At 47.2% G+C, this 20,397-nt stretch overlaps 1 protein-coding gene across 3 annotated transcripts in view; it reads right to left on the minus strand.

Annotated features, from left to right (window-relative positions):
- Nucleotides 1–3,510, minus strand: part of TRABD2B (TraB domain containing 2B) — a 228,622-nt gene extending 225,112 nt beyond the window's left edge. For all 3 annotated transcript variants that reach the window (XM_033115446.1, XM_033115445.1, XM_033115444.1), the window contains exons 1-2: nt 3,389–3,510; nt 765–1,325 (exon numbers count right to left, since the gene is read on the minus strand). In XM_033115446.1, the coding sequence (XP_032971337.1) occupies nt 765–1,325; nt 3,389–3,490 (663 nt within the window). In that variant the 5' untranslated portion in view covers nt 3,491–3,510. The remainder of the gene's footprint in view (nt 1–764; nt 1,326–3,388) is intronic.
- Between the last annotated feature and the right edge of the window lie 16,887 nt (nt 3,511–20,397).

Consider the following 20,397-nt stretch of genomic DNA (forward strand, 5'->3'; position numbering starts at 1 on the left):
CCTCTACCCATGGAGACAGGGCTTTTAATGCCATTTTGCTGGAGCAGGTCTCTGGCAGCCAGAGACTTTAAACCTCCTAAGCTCTGCCCTTCTCCCTGCCCCCATTCCCAGGTTCAGAAATTAGAACTGTCAACCTTTAAGTGAACACATTTCTCTGAAATTATTAACCCCAAAACTATCCTGGCTGGCTCTCTCTCAGCCTAGGGAGGCCATCTGAGGGTCGCCTGGAGCTTTGCAAAGAGCTGGGAAATTCAGCAGCGGTGAACGTCAAACAGCAACCACGGACACCAGGTCCACTCACTACACCTGCCCTGGCCCCCTGCCTCAGGCAGCATGTCTCCCTGTCTGTGTTCTCCGCATACACTGCTGCCTGGATGTGCTCACACAACAGCCTCAGGACAGCCTCCTGCTCTTAAGACCCAGGGCATCTGCCGCAAACTTGCAGCTCCCTCTTTTTGTTTTCATCCCTGTGATGCTCCAAGGGAAATTCTTTCTGCTCAGGCAAGCACGGCAGGTGGCGAGTGTATATCCACAGGTAACACCCCTGAGAGGGAAGCAAACACCCAAACTCTTAACCCCAATTCCAGCACATTCCAGTGTGCCTTCATAGCCCCCCAAAAGCAGCCAGAGAGCCACCCCACAGCCCCAAATACCCTCTCCCTTTAGGGGAAAGACAGGGTTCCGGTAGCTGGAGGAGGAAGACAGAGATGAGGACGAAGCGCGCGGGGGCTCCCCAGCTTTGGGGCTGGGTGCCAAGTGCCTACCTGGGAGAAGTTGAGCCCATTGAGCGGATGGCACTGCTCCTCTACCCGCTCCACAGCACCAGTGCTCTTCTTCATCTTCTCGGCCTGCTGGGCCAGGTAGAGGTCCAGCACAGGCACACCCCTGGAGCGCACGTCAGTCTCCGTGAGTGAGTTCACCATCAGCATCACCCACACCGGCCTCTTGCGCTCCCAGTTGCCAGCGATGGCGTTGAACAGGTAGTCGGCATAGAGCCCCTTGCCCCGCTGTGCAGGGGTCATCCAGGAGGGCATCATCAGCTTCACATAGTCCAGGTGGCGCTTTAGGCGCCAGTAGAGCTCGTGGGGCAGGACGTCCTGCAGGTTCTCCCCATGTGGCAGCAGCTGGCAGCTGGCCAGCGCTGAGATGGTATAGGGGTCTGTCAGGTCCAGTTCAAAATACACACGGGCGCTGGCCTGGAAGGCCGCCTTGGAGTTGTCGGGGATGAAGTCCCAGACGCGGGTGTAGGGGACATGGATGGTGCCAAACAGGTAGGCCGGGGGGTCACGCCGAATAGTCCACAGGAAGGAGTTGAGGTCCCTTTGCTGCAGGGGAAGAGGAGAAGGAAGGCAGTGAGGCTGACACAGCAACGTAAACCACGGTTAACACAGAAGGGCAGAAGGAGGTAGGGATGGAAGGCAGAGACCTACATGGGGCCATGGAAAAGAGCAAGGGCTTTGGAAGCTGAAAGACACACAGGCAAATCTTGGCTTTGCCTTGTCTTAGCGGTGTGATCTTGAGCACACTGTTTCACTTCCCACAGACCCAGTTTCCCCATCTGTAAAATGGGGGTGGGGGACAGCGAGAAGCTACCTCAGGGATTGACGGGAGGATGAAGAGACACAACATCTGTAAATAAGCCCTCAGCGCAGTGCCAGGCACAGAGGAAGGGGCAATGAAGGAAGCTCTCATTAGGATTGGCTCTCACCGTGAGTGCCAAGGTCAGCCACACCACCTGAGAATATTCATGCTCGGCCAAGCCAAACCTTCACCAGTGGTGTTTCATGGAGGAAGAGGAGAGGGGGCGAGAGTCCTGCTCTGGCAAGAAGGGAGGAAGTCATATAACTTTTAAATCCGACCATTAGAAGATACATGCCAAGAGCACTTTGAAAGCAGAACACCTATTAAAAATAGCACACCTATTTAAACAGCGACTTCCCATTCATCAGGGTGGATACAGTTTTCTTTTTGGAGGGCAGGTCTGGGTGTCAGCTACTCTGCTCGACCAGCTGAAACCACAGATGAGAAAGTGCTTTAAAAGCTGCAGGCTAAGTGAAGTCTCAGGACCTGGTTTGGGAAGGGAGGATTCTATAGAATTAGCCCCCCAAAATGTACACATTCTGGGTGCTTTCCAGGCTGCTCCCCTATATAGGTGCACCTGGTCTCTAACCGCAAATCTCTGTCATCTTCTACGACCTAAGCTCTGACAAGGGTGTGTGTAGGGGTAAAGGAGGGGCTAGGAAGCAGGGCTCATTTCTCTAGATCCAGTTTAGGGCCAGGGGTTAAGGGGCACGAGAAAGCAACTGTCATTTCTCTCAGGCAAAGTCACTTTCCATCCAGAGAGAAACCCCTGCCTGCCCACTTAGCACCTGCAAGCTTTAGATCAACTCAACATTTTTTCTAATTCATTTTAGCATAATGAAAAGTATGTTTCAGGATGGGTAGAGGGAACAGTACCTTACATTAGTGACAACCAACAATTGTAAATCCCAGCATATTGGAGATAAACTGGCTTTGAGCACCCAGCAGGCCACCGAGCTCCCTGTTTCCGCCCAAGTCAGGAGGCTGGAGGTGTACCTTGCCCAAGGTCAACTAATTCTCTGCTTACAGGGAAGGCAGTGAGAACCCTACATAAGTCTCCCGGTCCCTGGGCCTCCAATTCAGGGTTATTTTCAATGCATTAATTTACACTTCGAGGGAGGGATACTGAGGGAAACCAAGAGATTCCTTGGTTTGGAAGGAAAATTAAGAGAACCAATAATTACACAACCCCAAGGAAATATTAGGCCAGCATGTCCTGGCATTTCCTTTTCCTCTCCTCTGGAATCTTCCCCCTTTTTGTGAAATAGAGGCGCTTGGAAGAGTGGGTGCTGGGGCCTGGGCTGGACAGGGAGAGAAAAGTGGGAACCTGCACCAGGGAGAAAGTTTGCCTTAGGTCTGAGTGGAAGGGCAGAGGAGACGGGAAGAGTGTGAATGAGAGAGAGGAAGGGTCTGATGGAAGTCAGAGAAGAGAGCCAGGAATGGTAGAAACAGGGAGTCAGAGTGGGCAGAGAGAGACCAGAAGGGCAAAGACAGGATAAAAGTAAGAAAGAAGTGAGTCAAAGGGGCACAGAGAGAAAACAAACGTCCAAGCAGGACGAAAGTCGAGGAGAGCTCAAGAGCGTCAGCGTATGGAGGAGCGGGAGAGGGAGCGCCCATCTCGGCTCCCGGGACCGAGCTGGAACCCGGGCAGCAGAAGCTAGGGAAGGGCGCCTGAGGCAGAGCCCGGCAGGCGTTGGTGGAACGGGTGGGCTGATGTGGGTGCGTAATGCAGGACCCAAAACCATCGTCCCCACGGGGCTGGAGTGCCCGGGCGGCTGGGAGAGTGGCCGGGCAGGCGCTCGCTCACCGATCCGGGCGGCCGGCACTGTCCTCCGTCTGGGGGCTGCGGGCGGGCGCGGGCAGTGGCGAGGAGGGCGGCGAGCAGCGGCCCCGCCAGGGCGGCGTGCATCCTGCTGGGGCCCGCGGGGCGCGGGGGACCCTCCTGGGCGGCGCCGCCTCAGCGGGGCGGGGAGCCCCCAGCTGGGCACGGAGGTTCCTCTGGAGCACCGGGCTCCAGCCGCAGGATGCTGGGAGCCCTCTGGGGCGTGGCTGGATGTCCCTGTCGAACCTGGGGGTCCCTTCTGGGTGGGGCTCCGTCTGTTGGAAGAGGGGAACCCTCTGGGGCGGGGCCCCTCACCAGGGTGCACAGCCCCGTCGGTGGAGCCCCGGGGTTCTGAGAGCGCAAGGGGGATCCGGGGAGCGCGGAGGTCCTGAAGCTGCGTCCCGGTCCAGGGGCGCGCGGTGCTCCTGGGGCAGTACTAAGATCCCGCAGCGCGCGGGGTCCCGGGATTATGGTGGGGACCTGGGGCGCACAGGGTCCCAGGGGTGCGCCGCGCTCCAGGGGGCGCGCAGTGGGACAAGTGCACCGGCGGGCGCGGCGGGGACGGGGGTCGGGTCTGTGTGCCCAGCTGCCCCTGAGCCGGGCTCAGAGGGGCGGCGGGCGGCCGCGCGGCCGCTGCCCGGGCTCCGCCATGCTGCTCCGCGGCCGGGAGGGAGGGAGAGAGGAGGGCGGGAGAGCGGCGCGGAGCCGGGCCGGGCGGGGGGCTGGGGCCGCCGGGGCGGGGGGAGGGGAGGACCCGGCGCGGGGCGCGGAGGGCGGGGGGCCGGGGCCGCGCCGGGCCGGGCTGCAGGGAGTCGGGGCGAGCTCCACGCCCGGGCGCGGCGAGGCGGGGTCTGATGGGCATGGCAGGCGCTCGTTCGCTCCTCTCTTGCTCCCTCGCTCGCTCCCTCACACACGCGCGGAGGGAGGCGAAGCCCGCAGCAGCCACTTCCCAACTTTCCAAACTTCCCAGCGCAACTTTTTCCTCTCCTCCCCTGACTGCGCCTCCTCCTCCCCCATCCCTCCCCCTTCCCCTTCGCCTGCTCCCCGCCCGGCCTTAGCTTCCGCGCGTGGCCGCCAGAGGGCGCCCGGGGCGAGGCCCCGCTTGGCCAAACTTGATGGGCTCTGAGGTGGAAGCTTACTGGGCAGGCAGCTACAAATTTGGGGACATGGACCATCCTCGCCCAAAGCATCTGATGCGCAGATCATGGCGGGAGTGAACAGCAAGAGGGTCGGGAATGGCATTCCCAGACTGACTGGGAAGGCAGCACTCAAAAGAATTCAGGGAAGCTGGTATCTACAACTTTGTATCCCGCCACTTTTATGCCTAACACTGGCGTGTGTTTAGTAGGTACTCGGCAAACACTAACTGAATTAAAACAAAATATCAAAATAATCTTCCTCAAAATTCCTTGGAACTTTTCCATTTAAACAATCCTGTCCCATCAGTTTCCTTGGAACCATAGGGGATCCTTTGAGGGTTCTGGGAGAGTAAGGATTCATATCACAGTTCCTTAGACCATAAGAATTGAAATATAACTTAAAACCAACCCCCTTCTGCTCCCAAGAGGAAACGAAGCTTAGAGAAGGCCAAGGGGCAAGGCTGAAGACTTCTGGATCATTTCCAGCAAATGGGTGAAGTAAGTCACAGTCACCGCTGCTGAGTTCTGTTAAGCAAGAGTGTGCTGACTCCTACTATCCTGACAGCAGAGACTGAAGTGTGAATTAGGTAGAATTGTCAGGAGCCCACAGCCTGGAGATGGAGACAGACAGGGACAGACCCACAGCAAATGATTAAAATACAGATGATGACTGCCAGGAGAGACAGAAGCACAGAGAAATGGGAACAGAGAGGAAGGGCTCCTAACACAGCCCCGAAGCTCAGGGAAGACTCCTGGGAGGGGTCTTGAAGGATAAGTCATAGGTCGCTGAGTGAATGAGGTGCACAAATTCTTCCAGGTTGGAAGAAGAGCAGGTGCCAAGGCATAGAAGTGGGAGAGCACAGGTGTCTGCAGGGGGCTGCAAGCAGTTAGACATGGCTGGAGAAAAAAAAGCCAGCAGTAGAAGCTGAGGTTGTGTCTCCTGGTCAGGCTGCAGAGTTTGTACTTCATACGTACTAAGTGACGGGGAGCCACTGTAAGATTTGAAGAAGAGGACGACTGGAGCAGATCTGTGCTTTTAGGAGGCACGGACTGGAGGGGAAGTCGGAGGAAGGAAGACCAATGGGGAGACAGGCAGGAAGAGGAGAGGTCTCCTGATTCACAGCTCAGTGTTCTCCCACTACTCCCACTCACACCTTTGAGCACAGCTGGAGAATGGCCACTGTGAAAGTTGGGAGAAGAAGACCAGTTGGGCTGGAGGGGCAGAAAGGCTTCCAGGGCACAAGCTCTGTGCCTTTGGGAGGAACACAGTGGGAAGACTAGAGACCTGCAGATTGAACCACATGAGATTGCCATTTCTGTAGATCAGAAATGAATAAATGTTTGGCAATTTCATAGAGTTCAACTGGCTTGGTGTCCAGAGCAACTTCAGTCTCTTAGCCATGTGCACATCTGGTGATGGATGCAGAGCAGGCTGGAGTGCCCAGACAGTATGAGAGAACAGTGTGGCTCCATGTTTCCCACACACAGCTCTGAGAACTGCAGCTGTAACAAAAGAGAAATCCTTTAAATAGCCTCCCTCCGCTCACTGAGGCTCCAAAACTCCCTGCAGTACCACTACTCCACTTGGTAAAGATGAGGTGAAACAGTTGGGAAGTAGGAGGAGAATTCAGTTCTACTGAGAAGGAGTGTGATGGTCTCCATGGGTAACTAGAAGACACAGGCAGATAGCAGACAAAAAAAGGACCGGATCAACTTAAAAACTGATCCATATAATTAAAGTGATGGTACATGTGAATATGTGTGTGTGTGGTTTTTAAAATGTCCCAGAGCTTTTTTTCCTAAAATTATAAAATGTTCGTTGGATAATTGTCATGTATGCCAGCTATGATTTCCTCCTCTATGGCCCTATCCTGTGGCTGTGTGACCAGAGCCAAAATAATTACACTCTCTGTGTCTCTCTTTCGCCATCCAGCTTCCTATCCTCACTATTCTCTGAGTTATTGTGTGCCATAATGCTTTAGGATCTCCACTAGTATTGCTGTTGATATTCTTAACAAGGTTTTTTTACTCCTAGGGACATACCCAAGAGAATTGAAAACACCTGTTCACACAGAAACTTGTGCACAAATACTGACAGTAGCACTATTTAAAATAGCTGAAAGGGAGAAACAACCCAAATGTCCGTTAACTGATGGAAAATGTGGGATATTCATATGACGGAATATTATTTGGTCGTAGAAAGGAATGAAGTACTGATGTAATATGGATCAATCTTGAAAACATTTCCATAAAACTGTTACAAAAAAAAAATTGGGGGCCTCAGGGAAGAGTGCTTCCCAAGAGCAAGGGACTTAGTGTTTTCAAATAATTTTCCCCCTTATGTTGTGGTGAGAGAAGCCCTAGATGAAGAGTCCTGAAGTCTTAGAGACATATCGTGCTTCTCATAACATCTCAGTGAGCAGCTTTGGGAGGTTCACTTGTCCTCACGAGACCTCGGTTTCCTTATCAACAGTATGAACAAGCTCATGGAACAGATAACTCTTAAGGGTCTTTTGTACCCAACGCTAGAGTTTAGAGTTCCACGGCCACTGTCTGCCCAGTGGCCTTTAGGCAGGATGGAAAGAGAACAGAGCTCAGAAGTCAAGCACTGGATTCAGACGCCTGCCTCCTCTCCCCGGGCACATCTGGCCCACTTTCTTTTTATTGCATTTTAATTAAGTTGTTTAATCAGATGGGTACCAGGAATCTGTAAGCTGTAACAGCCCAGGCAGGAACAGAAGCCTTGTAGCGGAACTAAACCAACAAAGTCTGCCTCTTGAGCAGATGCAGGAGCCCCTGGTCCTGCAAAAAGGCGTCTCTTGGAGAGGCCAATGAGGGGCTCCCCTGCTCTGCCCACTCAAAGGAGAAGCTTTGCTCTGGGCCTGAGGGCTGCCCTCATGGCTAGTCATTGCCTGGGCCACTGATCACACTAGTGCTTTCAAATGGACCTGGCTTGATCTGACTTCCAGCGCCAACTCCTACCCCAGCTGTGCTCAACTCCCTCTCACTCCCAGGTTATCTTCTCCACCCCAGCTTTAGTTGGTTGGAAGGTAACCCTTGGTGATTGAAAGACGTGATTGTCTTGGGGAGTGGAGAAGAAGGGAAGCAGATTTCAGGACCATGCAGAGGTCAGCAGTGCTTAGGACAGTCCAGAGTGATGGAAAAGAACCAGAAGAAAAAGGTAGACACTAAGATGGCTCAGAACAGGGCATTCCCTTACCAGAGTGGGGAAATACACACAGGATCATAGAAGCACATTACAGGATTCGAGTTGCTATACTAGATGGCATTCATTAAAAACAAAAGGCCCTACTATGGTCCAGGCCAGCGGGCTAGTGGAGAGCACAGAGAAATCAGTACAGGGTTTTGTCCTCAGAGAGCTTGCAAACAAATAGGGTGCTTTGGGAAACAAATGGGGGTGGGAGGCAGAGCAACCTTAAGAGAGAAGAAAATCAGGCTTAAGAGAGAGATCAGCAAAGGTCTTTCCCAGGAGGTGATGTTTTCATTGTTCTCTAAGGATAAGTACAACAAGGCGGCCGAGGAAAGAAAGGGCAATTCAGACAATGCGAACAGCATATGCAAAGGCTTGGACTCTTAATGTTTGGCATACTTGGGGAATTGTAAACAATGATGGAGAGAGCTGGAATTCGAGAACTCTCAGAGAGGGTCAGAAATAAGACAGTACCAAAAAGGGCCTTGCATGCGGGAAAGTTCTTCATCTTGATGTTAAGAGAATATAACCTTCTTAGCTTGTTCTGCATAAATTGTGGGTGCTGATTGAGAGTGACTACGTGTCAGATTCCCAATGGAACGTGTTCACAGCCCAGTGTGTGCAACCATCAGTGATATAACAATAATGACACGCACTGAAGTTAACTCACCATTATTCATTGGGTTCCTGTGTGTACTGTAATGTGTAAGGCATTGAAGGAATATAGTCTTGACCTCTGGCTATTTCAATTTCTGAATAAGATACAAATTATTCAGTTGACTAGTTAAAATGCAGTTAAATGCCAGGTGAGTAACATAGCATTGTAGAAGTCCCAAAGTCAGTGAGTTGTCGTGTCACCTTCTGGGAGAAGTAGCATTTGAATATTTGAATTAGGCCATGAAGGAAAAGTAGGATTTGTATAGATGAAAAGAGGCTTGCTTGCATCGCAAGTAAGGAGAATGATGAAAACGAAGGGGAGTGGTGGGCTAGGGAATAGAACATTCTGGTTAGAGGAGAGGGGTGATGTTACGAGTGTGGTGGCATGATCGGAGTATTAGGGAGGAGGAAAAAGAACCGAGGGGTTACTCTAGACCAATTTTGTGCTAGACCCTTTATCTAAAGGATCTCAGCAGCACAGTGAGACTGATATTTTTACCCCCATTTTAAAGATGAGGAAACTGAGTCTCAGAGGGGACACATGACATATTCAAGCCACATAGCTGATAACTGGAAGGCTTGGACTGTCTAGTTCTTTCTACTAACCCAGTTGCTTCCTTTGCTTCTGTTGAGATACCAAGGGCCAGGTGGTATAGGTTGTATGGGTGTGGCTGGGGAACACGTACACACATGCAAACACACACGATCGCTGGGGGACTCATTCACACCACATATGGCACGTTCTGGGTTTTCTCTCCCAATCTAATTAGGACAGTGGGACAATTGTCATTTAGGAGACTTTTGCCATTCACTTTAGCCCAAGCTGTGCAAGGCTCCGTTCCTCTATGTAGGATTCTATAGACATATGGAAAGGGAAAAAAGAAATGTGATGCTTGAAACAAAATACCCCATCGAGCTGACCACTAAATAGCACTTAGACCCCAAGTATACACACAGCTGCTTTATGTAATGAAGGCTGTGGACCATGTTCCTGGATATAAAATAACAAACCACATATAACGTTTTACATTGCTGTGTAATTAGTCCGCATCTGTGAGTGTGCGAGCCGACCAGGGTGAGCAAAGGGGGGCTTGGGCTTCGAGCACAGCGAACCGTAGAGGAAAGAGCATGTGCTGTGGGACCAGGAAAATGTGAGTTTCAATCCTTGCTCCCCACTTTGTAGCCCTATGACCTTGGGCAAATTATTTAAGCTCTGTGAACTTTCAATTCCGTATCTGTCAGTAGAAGTAAAAGTACATGCCTTACCACAAAGGGTTTTGCCTGTCCTGCCCCCACAGGGATATTTGCCAATATCTAAAGACATTTCTGGTTATGATAACTGGAAAGGTGCTGCTGGCATCTTGTGGGTAGAGGCCGGGATACTGTTACACACCCTACAATACATAGGATGGTTCCCACAACAAAGAATTCTCCCACCCAAAATACCAGTTATACTGAGATTGAGAAATCCTGTTTTATAGAATTACTATTTCAAGGATATAATCATTATTAATTTTTATTGAGCATTTACTGTGTATTGGCACTGTTCTGACACTTCATTTCAATGTGTTCATGCTTAACTCCCTGGATGAAGGAAGTACTATTACCCTCATCTGATAGCTGAGGAAACTGAGACCCAAAAACTCGCTCAAAGTCACACAGCCAATCAGTGGTGGAGCCAGCGTTTGAACCCAGGCATTGGGGCTCCAGAGCTTGCCACATGCTAGACAAGGTCATGCTTAGCAAGTGCCTCTTCAATGTGTGGCACATGGTAGTGACGGTGACTTCTGTAAAGAGAGGGAGAGGATTCATTCGTTCATGCAAGATGTATGTATTGAGAGTCTAATCAATGCTTGGTGAACATAGGAAGGGTCTTTGCTCACACAGACCTTATTTTCCTGTTAATGAAGGAAAACAATAAAGAAATAACCACTACCAATGGAGATAATGAAAGTGATAGAGATTGCCTGTGAGGAATGGACAGAAAGAGTCAGCGAGGAGAAGGTCTGGGGGAAGAGAACTCTCAGCAGATGGCCCAGCCCGAGCAATGCCCAAGGGAGGGAGCCAACTTGGTGTGTTCAGAAAGCAGAGAGGAATAACAGAGATGCCAGTCGAGATGCAGGAATAGGTAAACAATGTACTTACCTCCTCTCATGACCACATCAAAATTACAACTAAACTGCAAAACAACCATCATTGAGAATCACCTGAAATCTTGCTGAACCAAAGCCCTACAACTAAGGACATGCGGAAAAAGCCACCTCGCGACTGATAGGAGGGGCAGAGGCATGAAGCAGGCTGGTCCCACACCCACGTGTGACCATTGAAAATCGGGAAGGATATCTCAGCTGCAGATGTCCCTTCTCCCAAGGAGCAAAAGGTCCCAGCACCATACCAGGCTCCTTGGCCCAAGGTTCTAGTACCAGGGAGAGAAGTTCCCTTAATTTCTGGTTGTGAAAACCTGTGGAGATCCTGGCTGATTGAGACAGAGGGCAGCTGGAGTCCCAGGTGCTCCTCTTACAGGGACCCACACAGACTCACCAACAGAACCACTGGCTCTGGGCTCCAGCACTATGGCAGCAACTGGAGAGGCAACAGGGACATCCGGGGTCGGGGTGGGGTCAGGGGGAACTGAGTTGTCTGGCTGCAGGATGAGGATTGGAGGGGCAGCTTTCTCCCAGAAAGAGGAGCTGATGGAGGCCGTTGTTTCTCTGTTGGGCCCTCTCCCTTCCCAGCGTGCGGATGCAGGTGGCGTCTTATCTGAGTCTCCATCAAGCTGGCTAACACCATTTGTTCACCACACCCTGGTGATTCAAGACCCTGCCTCACCCAACTTTTGGGCACACCAAAGCCACTTCCAGTGGCCTTTTCATACAAACTGCCTGCCTTGGCTCATGCTGCAGACTTTCCTAGGGTCTCTCAAAGGTTTGCAGAACCCAAACAAGCAGCATCTGACTTGAGTGTGTCCTATACCTCTGGCTGAGCAGCCCTAAGCCTGGCACTAGTGGCAGCCAGCCTTGGTTCACAGTTTGACCTCTCAAGGCACTTCCAAGCATGGGGCAGGTGGCATGAATGGTACTAGCCAGTTTAATGGAGACTCAGGTATGGTGCCCACCTGCATCTGTGAGTGTCTGTGCGCAGGAAGGGGAAGGGCTCAACAAAGAAACAATGGCTTCCACCAGCTCCTCCATAGCTGCCCCCTCTAGCCCTTGCCCTGAGGCCAGGCAACTCAGTTCCTCCCTGTATGTCCCTGGCGCCTTTCTTGCGGCTGCCCCAGCGCTGAAGCTCAGAACGAGTGAGTCCATCAGTGAGTAAGTCCATGCGTGGGCCCTTTAAGAGGAGCACCTGGAAATGCAGCCACTCTGGTCTCACTCAGCCACAATCTCCGCGGGTTTCACAGCCAGAAGTTATGGGGACTTCTCTCTTTGGCACTGAAACCCTGGGTTGGGGAGCCTGGTGTGGCACTGGAACCCCCAGCTCCTCCAGTGGGGACCTCCGCAGCAGAGATATCCCTCCCAATTTTTAATGGTTACACGCAGGTGTGGGACCAGCCCGTTCTGTGTCTCTGCCCATCCTAACAGTCTCGAGGTGGCTTCTTCCAGATGTCCTTAGTGTGGGGCTTTCGTTCAGCTAGACTTCAGGTGATTCTCAATGATGGTAGTTCTGTGGTTTTAGTTGTAATTATGATGTGGTTGTGAGAGGAGGTGAGCACAGCGTTTACCTGCTCCTCCATCTTGACCAGAAATCTCCCATATACTTTAAATTATCTCTAAATTACTTATAACACCTAATACAAAGTAAATGCTAAGAAATAAATTGTTATGCTGTATTGTTTAGGGAATAAAGACAAGACAAAAAGTGTACCTGTTCAATTCGGATGCAACCAGTGTGGTACACATCAGCAACAATGTAACTTTTTCTGCATATTTTCAATTCCTGATCTCTGGTTGGTTGAATCCTCAAATATGGAACCCATAGAGAAGAAGGGTTGTCCTTGTGGGTATGAAGTGGTATCTCATTGTGGTTTTAATTTGCATTTTTTTAATGACTAATGTTAGGCATCTTTTCATGTGCTTTGTTGACATTCTTATATATTCCTTAGTGAAGACTTTGCTCAAATCTGTTGCTCATTTATGCTGGGCTTTTTGGCTTTTTACTGAATTGTGATAGTTCTTTGAATATTTTGTTTATAAATCTTTTGTCAAACAGTTTTGCAAATATTTTCTCCCAGTATATGGCTTGTATTTTCATTTTTTTACCAGTGTCTTTTGAAGAGCAAATGTTTTAATTTTGAGGAAATCCAATTTATCAGTATATACATATATATATATATATATATATATATATATATATATATATATATATATATAAAATTTGTGCTTTTTGTGTCTTATTTAAGAAATCTTGGCCTAACCCATAGTCACTTAGGTTTTCTCTTCTGTTTTCCTCTACAAGTTTTGTAGTATTAGTTTTTACGCTTAGGTCAGTAATCCATTTTTAGTTGAATTTTGTATGAGGTGTGAAGGCTTGTAAGTGTCAAGGGCTTCTTTCTTTCTTTCTTTCTTTCTTTCTTTCTTTCTTTCTTTCTTTCTTTCTTTCTTTTCTTTCTTTTCTTTCTTTCTTTCTTTCATTCATTCATTTTTGGAAATAGATATCCTTTGTCCCAGTGCCATTTGTTGAAAAGATTATCCTTTTTGTATTGAATTGCCTTTGCACCTTTATCAAAAATCATTGGTTATTTATGTGTATGCTGATATTTGGACTCTATATTCTGTTCATTGTTAGGCATATCTATATTTACAGCAACACCACACTGTCTTTATTACTATAGCTTTATAATTAGTCATGAAATTAGTTGCGTAATTCTTCTAACTTTGTTCTTCATTTTCAAATTTGCTTGGCTACCTCAAACCATTTGCATTTTCATACCAATTTTTTTTAACTGTCAATTTTTTTCACAAAAGCCTGCTGAAATTTTGACTGAGGTTGCAATGAATCTCCAGATCAATCAGGGGAGAATTTACATCTTAATATTGTCTTATGATCCATAACTATGGTTTATTTCTCTTTAGATTTTCCTTAACTTCCCCCAGCAATATTTTGAGGTTTTCAGTGAATATAACCTGCACATCTTTTGTAAAATTTATGCTGAAGTCTTTCATAATTTTGAAACTCATATAAATAGTATTTAAATTTTTAAATTTACGAGTGTACTTTGCAAGTACATAAAATCAATTAACTTTGGCATGTTTCTCATTTCCCACCTCTGTTCATTTTCTGTATTGATTGAGATGACCATATGGATCTATAATGACATCCTCTTTCATTTTTATCAGTAATTTAATGTGTATTTTTTGTTTGTATATGTTCTTGCAAATATATATTGTTGTGTTATATGCATGTATTTTTAATTTATGTAAGTAGTATTGTATTATTAATCTGATTCTGCTCTTTTTGCATCAAAGAATATGCTATTACAATCAATTTATATTTCTTCTGACTGCTGCGTAATATACAACAATATTGGTATCCCATACATTTCACCTGTTCACTCTCTGAGCGATAATCTTCCAGGTTGCCTCCAACTCCCTGATTCCACAAATGCTGCAATGAATATCTTTCCTTGTACATAATCTCTCATTAATGTGGATTTGCTTTGGGGCGCTGCATACCCAGGAGCTCAATAGCTGAATTACAAAATATGCATACACTTAATTTGACTGATTCTCCAGATTGGCTCCACCACCTCACGGTCCTGCCAGCCTGAGGGGTATAGGGAATCCTATATCTCTGAAAATATTGCCATTATCCAGTTTTCTAATTTTCATTGGTGTAAATTACATAAGGTGATATCTCACTGTGGTTTAACTTGAATTTCTCTGATTACTGATGATTTTGAGCAACTCTTTACTTTTTGTCCTTTTTGGGTTTCCTTTTCTGAAAACTGCTTATGTGTATCATTTGCTCACTTTTGTCTTGTGTTTTTTCTTTCTTGTTGATTTGCAGGAGCTCTTTCTATTTTCTAGATATCAGTCTTTTGTCAGTTTAGATATTGTGAATATCTTCTAGCCTGTCTTTTATTTGTTTGTTTGTTTACTTAATCTATTTATGTGTTTTCTCCATAGTGCCTTTTATTGAATAGAAATCTTATTTATAATGGAATCAAATTCATCTTTTTTTCTTACTGCTTGTCTCCTTATTCTTTAACATTTTGTTGAGAAAGTCCTTCTCATTTCTAAGTCATAAAGATAGTCTACATTTTGTTTTCTAGATACAAACTGTTAATCATTTCTGTGGTTTACAAGTATTTTATATTAGCTTTATATTTTTTGTATTCTTTTATTAAATTTATTCTATTAACTTGATATTTTTATCTTTCAAACTTGTCCTTTTAATCTACATGATACCACCTCTGTACATGGTATTTAGTAATGGATCCAGTTTTCCTTTTCTACATGTAAGGAGTTAGTTTTCTCAACACAACTTACTTAACAATTTGTATTGAACTTATCTGTCAAGTTACTTCTATTGTATGTTACATTTGTATTATTATTATTATCATTATTATCTATCTATCTATCTATCTATCTATCTATCTATCTATCTATCTATCTACTTATCTGTCATCTGTGAGGAGCCTAGCAGAAAACAGGGTGCAAACCCAAATGGAGTAACTGAAGAGAGCTCAATGAAGGACGAGCAGGTTAAGGAAACCAACAAGGGTAGGTGGGACACGCAGGTAGCAACAGTGGGGAAGTGCTTATTCCCCACCCCCCAGGCAACGGGCAAAGGAAGGGAGTGACTATCAAAGCCCAGAGAAAACTGCAGCTGGTGTTCTGGTCTTCGCAAGAGGAATGCAATCTGGACCTACCTGTAGCCTGGCAGGGAGAGAGCTAGGAAATCAACCACCTTCTATCTCCTTTTCCCTCCAACCTCCCTCTAGTGCCTTTCATTGGCCAAACTCAACCGGGAATCACAGGGCAAGGGAGTATGGTTAATGCAATGCAGGGAGGCCAGCCTCTTGAAACTAGAGTAGAGTGGAAAAGGGATCTGCAAGGGCAAGCAGAATATCCAGCAACAACACACGTGTGAATGTGAGTGCACGTGTCTCTGAGCTCTCTGTTCTATACCAATGGCGTATGGGCCTGTCTGTTCTTGTGCTCGTACTACAGTGTGTTTATTACCACGGTTTTGTAGCATGTCAATATCTGGAAAGGTGAGTTCCCATCTCTTCATTTTTCTTTTCTAATGTTTAAAGTGTTTAGGTTGAATGCGTTTGTATTCCTCCATGTACATTTTAGAGTAAGTGTATTGCGTTCTCAAAACATCACTTGGAATTTTCATTGGCCTTGTATTCAATGTTTATATTGATCTCAGAGAAGGGACATGATTTTAATATTAAGTCAGCCTGTCTATGAGCAGAAATATCTCTCTACTTATTCAGATCAACTTCTATGTCATATATTCGTATACTCGTTTACATAGCAGTCTGTGTTATTCTTGGTTTAATTAATTCTTAGATACTGTCTATGTTGTTGCTACTATGGATGGTGCACATATTTGGTGAATGAATGCCTTCTATGTTGATGCTCTGTGTTCAGTGCCAGTGATGCAGCAGTGAACGTGGTCCCTGGTCTCACGGAGCTGACACTGCAAAGACAGACATCACACATGTAAACACACAAATAAATGACCACACATTGTGAAGAGTGTGCTGGAGCAAAGGCCCAGCTTTCCACTCTGGCCCTCTGCCTACCTTATGTCATTTCTCAGCACACTGTGTCACTGCTTTTACAAAGATCCTGACCAGATGTCAGGAAACCAGGATTTCCAGTCCGAGATCTGATTCTGTCTAGCCAGTTTGTTCAACTTTAGAATGAAGGTTTGGACTAGATCATCTTATAGGACTCTTCCAGCACATCCATCTTCCTGCCTCTCTTCTTTCCTTCTTTCTTCCGTGATTGAGTGTGAAAGAAAGAACAGTATTGCTTAGAGAAGAGAAGCTGCTCTGTCTAGTTTTAGTGCTGTGGGGATAGTCAGGCCAAATGTCCATAGTAGGACATACAAGTGTGACTTTTAGGAGAAGAATCATGCTCGAGATGGACAATTGATGTGACAGTTCCCGGTGTGAATGAGACCACTTTTAAAAGACTGTATAAAATAAGAGTGGGACTAAGAACCTGAGGACTGAGCCATTTAAAGTAAAATTAGAGAGACGAAAAGGTCTTTCAGAGGAAAACTGCCATAGGTTTAGTTTCATAAGGCAAAGGTTTTTAATTTCCTATGAAGGTACTTTGGAAGGAAGTTTAATTAATGATTCATAATTAATCTTTTAAACTCTTTTTTATATTGCCTCACTCTGGAATAAAATTGGTCAAATCGATAACCTTTTTCTATTCAAAAGTGTAGCACAGAGTTTTAATGATTTGTGAGGATATTGGAGCAAGCCACTTTATTGCTCATTGCCTCAGTTTCCCCATCTATAAAATAGGCATAATAAAGCTTATTTGATGAGGCTATGGTGAACATGAAATTCAATTCTAGGAAAGTAAGAAATTTCTATAGAGTTAGGAAATCTTAGTGTTATCATTCTTTAGAATAATATCAAGGGTTAAATTTGTTTTCTGTCTTTGACCGTTTTTTCCCCATCTAGTGACTAACTTTTTTGTAAACTAATGTTCATTCCATTCTCACATATCTCTGCCTTCTGTCTCAACTCCTCTGGTTCCCCACGCCCAGCAGTTGGGAGATCAGAAAGACACCATCTGCGGATTAATAAACAGACATGTACTCACTTATAAGTTGATTAGATCAGGGTGTCTCTTGATGTCCCTATTCTGAATGGTCATACATTCCACCACATACTCACTTATCTAAGGTCACACCCAGACGCTCTGTGGCTGGGATGAATCACATCTGAGCTGACCATTTTTCCCAAAATCGATGGGCTGCAACATACGTGAGTTTAGCCAAAGTGGACACCTGCCACCTACTCAGAACAGGACTGGCTCCTGGTGATCCCGTCTTTACAGAGTCCACTGGGGCTCTGATCAGCAAAGGTTGAAGATCATGGCTGGAACTTCTATTGAGCACTTTCTGTGTGCTCAGTACTGTGTGTGTGTGTGTGTGTGTGTGTGTGTGTGTGTGTGTGGTGGAATTAGAATAAATCAAGTGACCTGGGTCCTAGCTCCTCAGAAAGGAAGAGGACAGCAGGGGATGATGGCAGGTTTGAGATAGAAACTTCAGGCATTTCACGGGCAGGTCATTATTTATCTAGGTCAGATTGGGATCTAGCAACCCACAACTTCCCCCAAATGAATTAATACTCTGCCTAGAGATCCAAAAATGTCTCAAGTCCCTCCGAGCTTATTGACTTCCGCTGGCCCCCCTCTCGCTCTGCAGCATGTTTATTTCTCTGGGAGTTGCAGGCTCTCATGTTCACAGGGCTTGGCCAGGGCCTCGGTCGGTCCTCCTCCAAGAGGAGATGAAGAGCTGCAGGTTGATCTGGACTCCACAGCCACCTTCCTTGCATTTTTTTTTTATCCCCCCGTTGGGGGTCCCAGAGACATTAATAGATGAAGAGGGGACTGTTTGCTTTTTTTTTTTTAAAGAGATGTTGAAGAAACAGAATGGACAAAGGCCGGAGAAGTCAGTTGTCCCACTCCCCGAAAGTTTATAGGAGCAAAAAATCCTATTGTGAGAAGGGCCCCTGCACTGATCAATTTGCATGGCACTTCCATTTTCTAGAAGGGATGCTCAGGCCCTCAAACTTAGAAGCCCTTGTCTAAAGTCTTGTAGAAAGTCAGTGACACCACCGAAATTAAAAATCCATGTGTTCTTTTCTCCAGTCTGAGCCTCACCCTGTACTGCAGGGAGGTCGTAGGACAGGCTAAGAAGATGGACGAGTCTCCCAGAATGGCCGGGCATGCACTTGGGCAAGCCAGGATAGAGCCTGGCAGATGTGGTTATCTCTTCAGGGCGTGCACTTTACTCACTGAGTGCTCAGGCCAGTCCTCCCTGGTTTTCAGTTTTAGTCTCTTCTCCTGGAAGCCTGGGCTTTTCAGAAGCACTACCACCAACAGAAGAGGGCTGATCGGGGGTGACAACTTGGGGCTGTGTCTGTTGGTGTGTCAAACCTCTGCAGGCCAGCTTTAAGCTGCACATCCACTGCTAAAAGCAGGGTCTGAAAGCCAGTGGGAGGTAAGTACATACCGGTACTGTGGATGGAACCTGGACTTCAGAGTCAGATCTAAATTCAGAAACCAATTCTATCAATTCTTAGTTGTACCAGCTTACGCAAAGCTACTTTCTGAGCCTCAATTTCTGAATTTGATTTTCACACCAACATAGGCATATTAAAAAATTAAGAATCAGAGGTGGAACGGCTGCCCCAGTGTAATACTAATCATATGAGGGGTAAGTCATGGTGGGTTTTGGCCATCATTCCATGCCAGGCACTGCATGTTAATCCTCATGACAGCTCTGTGAAGGAGGTGCCATGCTTGTCCCATTTTATGGACGAGGAAGCTGAAGCTTGATGAGAGTGTGCACTTTTTTGATATTTCATATGTTCTGCATGAATTTCCTGAGGCAGGCAAGGAAATCCTTCACACTTTAGAGGGGAGAAGTTGAGGTGTAGAGAGGAAAATAAACAATGTGCCCGGGGTCACACAAGAAGGAGTTGGTGGAGGACTTGGGTCTGAGTCCAGGTCTCCTGGCACTCAGCTCAGGGTTCTCTTACCGCCTACACTCGCTGGGCTCCACCAAGCCCTGGGGAGGGCATTCTGCCCTGGAGTGGTGCTCTCCTAGGCCAGCCTTGCCCCTCTTGCCAGGGAAGTGCTGCCCTTATTCCCTGCCAGACAAGCCTTGTTGCCCAACTCGGGGGAAGGAGCCAAGCTGGCAGCCCTTGGTGGGCATCCAAGTCGAGCTGCTCTTTCCTGTGCCGAGTTTAGCACACGACATGGCTTCATCATCCAATTATGTCCTGCCAGACAGGCCTCAGCTGCTGGCCAGCAGGGCATTTTGCGGCCAGAGAGAGCTTAGCTCTAATTGGGCCCAGTCGATATAAATGCATGGCTCTTTTTAAGAGAAAGTCCAGCCATTCTCTGGCGGGTGAGGGGTGAGAGGTAGGGAAGGGTGGCAGGGTAGGGATCTCTCACTGAAAGGGGCTGAGTCCTGCAAGGGTCAAGCGACCTTAGCAAGTGTCTGATGTCTCTGGCCATCTGAAGAGTAAAGAGGCTGCATCCAAGGATCTTTGGTAGTTCACGCCAAACTATAGCACTTCCTGGAGTGTGTGTGTGAGTGTGTGATGTTTTTCTTTTCGGCTTGGAGAACTAGCAGAGATAAATCTGAGTATATCCTGTGGTGCAGCGGGCTGAGTGTCTATCACCAGACTTTAGGTAAGAGAAAGTCCTCCGCATGAACAAATAATCTCCCAGGGGTTGCTTTGATGTCTGGAACCTTTGTAGCAAAAGGCTTGGATTCCCCTTGGGACAGAGCAAGGTCCTCTAGGAGGGGAGGGCTTCCCACCTAAGCTGGATCACTCATTGACAGGTGAGTAGAAGGTTGCTTTTCAGGGTCTGTTCTAAGAGCAGACTTCGGCTGGAATCAATGGTCAGCTGTGCTGAGACAAATTTGGAAAATGTTGGGTCAGTTTGAAGACAAATTAGAAGAACCTTACAGCCTCTGACTTTGCCGAGCATGCAAGCGTTCATTAGGACGTTTACTCTCGCTCTTAATGTGTCTGAAGCTCCAGCCACATGCCCAACACTGTGCTACACACTGGGAATATCAATGCAGCTGACTCCGTCACTGCCTTATTCAAAATCATGGTCTACGGAGAAGGACGCACATTGGAATAGTTCATGACAATGTCTTGTGATGATATCACGTGATAAAACCTTTACCGAAAATATGTGCAAGATCCTGTGACTATAAAGGAGAAAGTTAGGGGCTCTGACTTGGGCAGGGGGTAGGGGATGAAAGGA

This window comes from Rhinolophus ferrumequinum, chromosome 9 (genome assembly GCF_004115265.2).
Source record: "Rhinolophus ferrumequinum isolate MPI-CBG mRhiFer1 chromosome 9, mRhiFer1_v1.p, whole genome shotgun sequence".
NCBI classification, from domain to species: domain Eukaryota; kingdom Metazoa; phylum Chordata; class Mammalia; order Chiroptera; family Rhinolophidae; genus Rhinolophus; species Rhinolophus ferrumequinum.